This window comes from Dicentrarchus labrax, unplaced genomic scaffold, assembly GCF_905237075.1.
Source record: "Dicentrarchus labrax unplaced genomic scaffold, dlabrax2021, whole genome shotgun sequence".
NCBI classification, from domain to species: Eukaryota; Metazoa; Chordata; class Actinopteri; family Moronidae; genus Dicentrarchus; species Dicentrarchus labrax.
The window spans coordinates 24,891,017-24,898,243 of record NW_026136704.1 but is presented as its reverse complement, the minus strand read 5'-3'; the positions used below and the strand labels follow the sequence as shown (position 1 = coordinate 24,898,243).

At 39.5% G+C, this 7,227-nt stretch overlaps 1 protein-coding gene across 1 annotated transcript; it reads right to left on the bottom strand.

The window, feature by feature from the left end:
• Positions 1-238: 238 nt before the first annotated feature.
• ywhag2 (3-monooxygenase/tryptophan 5-monooxygenase activation protein, gamma polypeptide 2) lies at positions 239-7,207 on the bottom strand. Its single transcript, XM_051397745.1, has 2 exons — positions 7,015-7,207; positions 239-3,616 (listed from the first exon to the last, which is right to left on the bottom strand). The coding sequence occupies exons 1-2, from the start codon at positions 7,099-7,101 to the stop codon at positions 2,960-2,962; spliced, it is 744 nt and encodes a 247-aa protein (XP_051253705.1). The 5' UTR covers positions 7,102-7,207; the 3' UTR covers positions 239-2,959.
• Positions 7,208-7,227: the final 20 nt, after the last annotated feature.

The window sequence follows — 7,227 nt, the reverse complement described above, 5'->3', positions numbered from 1 at the left end:
CATATACAGTACACACCATCCAGATATGGATGCATGCACACAAACATACCACACACACCTGTTATGTGACCCACAAAGGGTTACCTGTTGTCAAACGGACTTCCTATATCAATGTGTCGGCTTTAAAACTCAACAGAAATGTTTAAAATCAGTTCACTAATGAAAAGGAATGAGCTGCTGTGTTTCTGGTATGACTGTAAATGGCTACATTACAGAGAGAAATGAAAATAAAGAATAATACCGATAAACAAATAACTTTAATGGGCAACAGATGGCAACCAAAAATTCCTCAGAGCATACAATTTGTATCTCATTTTCATCTATCGCCCCCCCTTCCCCTTGCTAATTTCCAGTAGGTCAGCTCTTCTCAAATCTGATTTGTGATTAAAATATAATTACTTTTCTCCTCATTTCTTGTGTTTGTATGTTTTTCATGTCACATAAAACAAGGATCAACATCCAAAATAATGAAAACTTAAAAATAAAAACACAAACCACAGGAGGAAAAAGCCCCACAAATGAATTAAAAGGGAACACAATGCATGTATTCTTGGCAATGAGTGAAAGTCTCCTGACATGGTTCTTCAAAACATATTGAAACAGAAAAAGAAAAGTGAGAAAAATAAATTCAGTTTCCACTTGTTTTAACAAACAAAACTTAAACATGAAAGTGATTTGACTCCATTCAAATATTCATAAGCAGTGTGAGCAATTGTGCAGATTGGCATTAGGATTTCATGCTATTTGTCTGGCGAGCCTTTGAGACCATCAGCTTTATACTACGTTAAAAATAAATCAAAGCAGCTGTGACATACAGTGTGAGCTCATGGAGGCTGACTCATGACGGTGACATAATTGGCATACATGAACGAGGTTGTGTGACTGACCTTAAGGCTTCTGGTTTCTCTCTTAAGCCATCACATCTGAGATAAAAAATAAAAGTCCCCCAAAAACTGCCATCTGTATGAATATATTAATGTAATAATCTATAGAACTAGCAGCATTATGAAGACAAATCCGTTCAGCAGCTTTCTGTGCTCTTAAGCAGCTTCCTAGTGTCTAATGTTTGTTCTGAAGAGTTCTCACATTTGCTGATCAATAACCAATTCTAGTGAATTGCCTACATGCTTTCCCTGTGACTCTATTTGTGCATTGGTGTTGAATATTCATATCTATGTGCTGTACAGAGAGCAGTACCGTCCAACACACGTAAAAGTGAGGAACCATTGAAGGGAAAATATTACATCTTGCACACATGCTTGCAGGAACTTCAAATACTGGCAGATAAATCCTTTTTTTTTTCTGTAAAGGTTAACTTGCAAATGAGGCATATCAAATAATGATACAGGCACAAACAGAAAGCACATACTGTACTCTGGGCACAAAACAGAAGTGTCAAAACATTTTTTTTTTCTATGAAATGGTTTTCCTTAAAAACAAAATTGTCTTATGGGTGACAATACAACAATACACTAGACCACCACGGAAATGGTGCATGTATAATTTAGTCATATTCTTTTTTATTATCATAGCTATTATTTCGGTTCTTGTGCAACTGCTACATAATGACTCACATTCAAGATATTTTGTCACTCAGGAACAGCTAAAATGTATAAAAACAAACAAACAAAAAAAAATGTATACTGTCAGAAATAAAATATGGTCCATGTTTGTGAATTCATAACAGAAACATTGAGCCTGAAAACTTCACCATTAGTAAAACTGGATAGCATGACAGAAAAAGTACTTAAATACTGTTCAAAGAACAAAATATATCATAATCATACTTCAATGTGACAAACACCAGCTGGTAAGATTAAGTGATCACTGGTGAGTTTTTATCTTCCTTTTTTTTTTCTTTCATTAACAAATTAAATACACATATTGCATGTCACTATAGCAACGCCCATTACAGGTAAATTTTTACGATCACCATTTTGGTATAGCAAATCAAAAAACCATAACAAAACAAAATAAATTAGAAATTAGAAATCAACATCAGACAAAGCCTGTTTTTCTCAATCATATGAATACTTAACACCCACAGTATAAGTTAATAAAGTCAAGCTACTGTATATAAATACATCACCAGCATGCACAATATTGAATAATCGATATTATTGTTGTCATCATCTTACACTGAAGAAACAGTATAGTAGGCAAGTGCATTTAATAAAACAAACACAGAAGTAAACCACAAACTCTGAAGCTGCTTTTATTTATTTTTTTTGTAATTTTTTTTGTTTTATATTGTTAAGTCTCTGCCTTTAGTAATCTTCACCTCCAAAAGAATCTATGGTTCCAGTGACATAACAGAATAATCTGCGAGATGCCAAATACACTTCAGACAGAAGAAGGGGAATTAATTTTACTCTCCAGTCCTCATTTTCACTCCCGTGTAATTTATCCTTTTAAATTTATTCTTCGGGGGGGTTAATCGGTTTAAAACTTTTCTCTTTTTCTCGTTCTGAGCGTGAGTTTAACATCAATGGCTTTCAGGGCCCTTTCTCATATATAGACTACTACTGGAACCAATGCAAACTAGATTTGTGAGGCATTCCCATTCAAGCATTTTCTCTCTCAAGTGACTCAAATGCATCTCTATCACGCAAAAACCTAACTAAGCAGCTTATCTTGACAGAACAAGATCAGTTCCTATGCCAGTGTGAGGCTGCCATTTCAATCCAACAACAACCACTTCAGGCTGATTGACTGACATATCAGTGGTTTTGGCAAATGTCAAAGAGAAAATCAAGAAGACGGAGGCCCCTTTCAACTGAATATATATTTCTATATATATTTAAACTAAGATTTAACCTCCACTCTCACCTCTCTTTTGATTCTTTTCTTTTAACACATGGAAAAATAAAGAACTGCTGCTGCGGTAGTATCATCGGCAAAAGCGGCTGCCAAAGTCTACCGGCCCTTCATATATTTTTTTTCGAAGTGTGGTTTCTCTTTAATTGTTGCCCTCCCCTCCCTCGTCATCCTGCTGGTCACTTGTCCACAGTGTCAAGTTGTCTCGAAGCAGCTGCATGATGAGAGTGGAGTCTTTGTAGGAGTCCTCGTTGAGGGTGTCGAGCTCGGCGATGGCGTCGTCGAAGGCGGTCTTGGCCAGATGACAGGCCTGCTCCGGGGCGTTCTGGATCTCGTAGTAAAACACAGAGTAGTTGAGAGCTAAGCCCAGGCGGATGGGGTGGGTGGGCTGCATGTGCTCCTTGCTGATCTCGTGGGCCTCATTGTAGGCCTTCTCTGAAGACTCCACCACCGTGGCCCTCTTCTCCCCCGTGGCCACCTCGGCCAGGTACCGGTAGTAGTCGCCCTTCATCTTCAGGTAGAACACCTTGCTCTCGTGCTGCGTCTCGCTGCAGTTCTTGATCAGGAAGTTGTCCAGAAGGTTGAGCACATCCTGGCACACGGCCTCCAGCTCCTTCTCAATCTTCTCCCGGTAGGCCCTTACCATCTCAATCTTCTTCTCATTGCCGTCGGCCGAGGTCTTCTGCTCAATGCTGGAGATCACCCTCCAGGAGGAGCGACGGGCCCCGACCACGTTCTTGTAGGCCACAGACAAGAGGTTCCTCTCCTCGTTGGACAGGGCCTCGTTCAGCTCTGTTACCTGGAAGAAGGAAATGGACCATTTAATCACAAGAGCACAAACCTTGATTCACGGCAGTGGACTGCATTGACATTATACAAAAAATAATCATCCAAGAAAATCTGGCATTATTACTAGATCTGGCAACTCTTTTTGGCAAAAATACCAATCATTTTATGGTTCCAATTTCTCAAAAGTGCAGATCTTCCCGTTTTCATTGTTTTATATCTCAGTAGTGAATATCTTTTAGTTTTTAATTTTATGGAAAGAAAGAGGCCATTTTAAGATAATGGGGGACGCGCCACTGTGGCTTCCTTGTTCCCTTGTTTCATCTCTCTACTAATGTCTTTAATGAAGGTATAGAAAATACACTTAAAAAAGAAATAAGGAAATTTGCAATAGGTATTTTTCTTAAGTTTTACAAACCAAGTGATTAATCAAATAAAAATGATCAACAGAATAATGATGAAAAAATATGATGAAAATAACTGTTAGCTCCGGCGCTAATTATTAAATAACACGTTCTTTTATGTGAAAGACTCTGGACTAACAGCTCAGTTCACAGAAAAGAAGATGAGCAATATTAAACTTGTCATGTGCAATTCCCAGTTTCCATGCCAATCCATCCATTTAGTGCACCAGTAGCTCTAGCTGCCACATGGACAGCGAATGCTAGTTAGTGAGAAAAATATTCAAGATAGTCGGTGGCGGTGGGGGGTTGGGAAGGGAAAGGAAAGGAGGGCTGGGGATGGCTAAAATGTTCCCACGAGCACTCCAGGGCAGCTGCACTGTAAGTGAAAACCATCACTGCACAGGCGGTTCACGTGTCCCAGTGACCTTCTCTCTGGCTCAAACTGACCTTTTTACCTGTCTAAAACACCACACCATGACATCACTCTGAGCTAGACTGTTAAATTTAGATTTTGACGGATCAGTTTGATAGTGGGTGGTTTTCAAAGAGCTTATGTTACTATAAAAAGGCTTCATTACTCAGGGTTATTTGATTGGAAAAGCAGCCTTGATTTCAAACATGGCCTCTGTCAGATCAATAATCAAGGATACATTTATTAATAACTGCTCAGGGACTGAAATATATTTTAAAAAATAAAAATATAGCTTGGGTTTCAACTACTTTTTATCAAAAAAAGCTCCTCCTTGATGTGCTCATTTTTCTCATTTGTCAGTTTTGACATTCTCTGCTCAGGCAGAGGAGCACAAAGATGGCGCAGGATCGCCGACGTCACACACACTGAGTGGATGGAGAGCCGAGCTCAACCTATAGAGAAGGAGGCGCCTTCGTTCTGCCTGTCCAAAACTGTAACACAAACCTACACATGCAAACGATCAAACATGTGAAATTTACAGTCGAATGAAGCCGATTTGTCTTCGTCAAATGACTCAAGGAAACAAATAGGTCATCCCTCTAAATATAATGCGCTGATGTTTGGGAAGCTTACTACTGTGTCAATTGGATTACAGTTATGCTGATAAAAAAAATAGCTGATAATGCATCAGACTGACACAAATATTGTGATTTCAAGGGCTGACATTAATTATAATCCATGGCAACTACCATAAACCAACATGCACAATTAGTTGATTGAAAGAAAACTAATCTGCAACTAATTTGATATGTGATGAATCATTTTAAGTATTTTGTCAGGCAACCCTCCACCAGTTTCAGCTCCACAAACGTTAATATTTTCTGTCTTTGATGGTAGTAATCTACCTTTTCTCTCTAATTGGTAGATAAAAAAACTAAAATCTCTAGGCTATATTTTCCAAGTGACCTTCTTAAAATGTCTCAATGTCTCTCGAACAGTCAGTTAATCAATAATGAATATAATCGTTAGTTGCATATCCATAAACCATACATATTTTCCACGAAGAACACCAAGGATATCACTGTTCTTTTGTCATTTCTGGCTGCAATGGCAAGGGATTCCCTTTGATTAGAGAGTGAGAGTACACACCCCTGCAAAAGGGCCCAGTTTGGACCGCACTGACAAGGCAGATTGTTTAAAGGGAAAGGAATCCCTCCCTGTCTGCATACACATCATCCCACCTCCTGCAACCAGAAACCCTCGATGACAAACCGTCCACGGGGGGCTCTCTCCATCTCCCCCTGAGGAACATAAGGCAAAATGTTCCTCGCTTATTTTATTTTTTTTAAGTATGTATGACGATTTTAATCTACATGTGAGCTCATACAGGCCCGGCTACGACTCCCAGGATGCTATCGGTTCCAGTATGAGCTGGTGTGACACAGTTTTTTTTTTTTTTTTTTTAACCCACTAGTGAATCCAATTCCCAGAATTTCTTAAGGGGGCAGAGAAGAGAAAGGGGGAAAAAAAGCAGACAAAGGCTCTGTCCTCAGCACCGGCCAATAAGAGCTGAGAAAGCTCCTGTGAGGCAGGCCACCCATGTCATCCTCTTTGCATCAAATATTACAGTACTTAATCAGAGTCATTAACCCAAAATGACTTCAAATGGCTGCTGGATATCAGGAGGAATCCGCTTCAGCCAGAAACGGATACACAGATACACGTATGAGCAATAAAGTGAACAAGAGGGGAGAAAACAAAGCCCACAAATCAAATCTGATCATATTGACTCACTGCAATATGACAAAGAATATTCTAGAGAGATTCTACTGCCTCCTACGTTTGTTTGGAGGAAAGAGCAGTTTGAGGGCTCCTTTTGGAGCATTTTTATAAAGCAACCATGCTCCCCCCCAAAAAAAGCCTCAAAGCCTTGTATACCAGTCTGAAAAATGAGCATATTTTAAATGATGTATAGTATTTTTAATTAATGTGACAAAGAGAGGAGGAAGAAGAGGAGGAGGAGGAGGAGGGAGGGGGCAGCAGTTGATGGGCTTTTTCCGAGCAACCTCACATGGCTCCCAGCAGCAGCAGCTTTTATAAAGGAAGGAGGGGAGGTTGGTAAAAAGGAAGAAGAAGAAAAAAGTAAAAAAAATAAATAAAAAAAGCAGCAAATGCAATAGAGCAGAGCCGTTATAAGATATGAGGCTCTGATTAACCGAGAGATGAAGCTCAGGCCTGTGTGCATTTCATTGTAATATCCCTTCATTGAACGGCAACGGCCGACAGAAAGGCACCGCCCAAGGAGCAAACGATTTGGACTCGACTCAGGAAAAAAAAAAAGCACTGAGCTCTCGATGAATTGGCGACGAGACAATAAAGATATTAAACATAATTAATCTAAGATGTCTAATTGCAGTGCGGTAATATCAAGCCGGTGTAAGCAGCCGGATTTTACAGCCAACACAGTCAAGAGATTGCGGGACGAGCCTTAACAAGAGCGCACAGGTAAAAAAAAAAAAAAACCCAAAACATCATCCATACACATTAAGTCATAATTATCATCTTTTTTTCCCTTTTCTTTTTGAATGGACTTACCGATTTCATAGCAGCTGCCATATCATCATATCTCTCAGCCTGTTCAGCCAGCCTGGCTTTCTGCACCAGCTGCTCGCGATCAACCATGTTTTAAATGATATTTAAGTTGCTTTGTCGAGCTGCTCTACTTGGGGTTTTTGGGGGTGAAATGATTGATATTTTAAATCGCAATGCAGTGAAATCCTACGCGAACCTAATGCTGCAGCTGTTCCC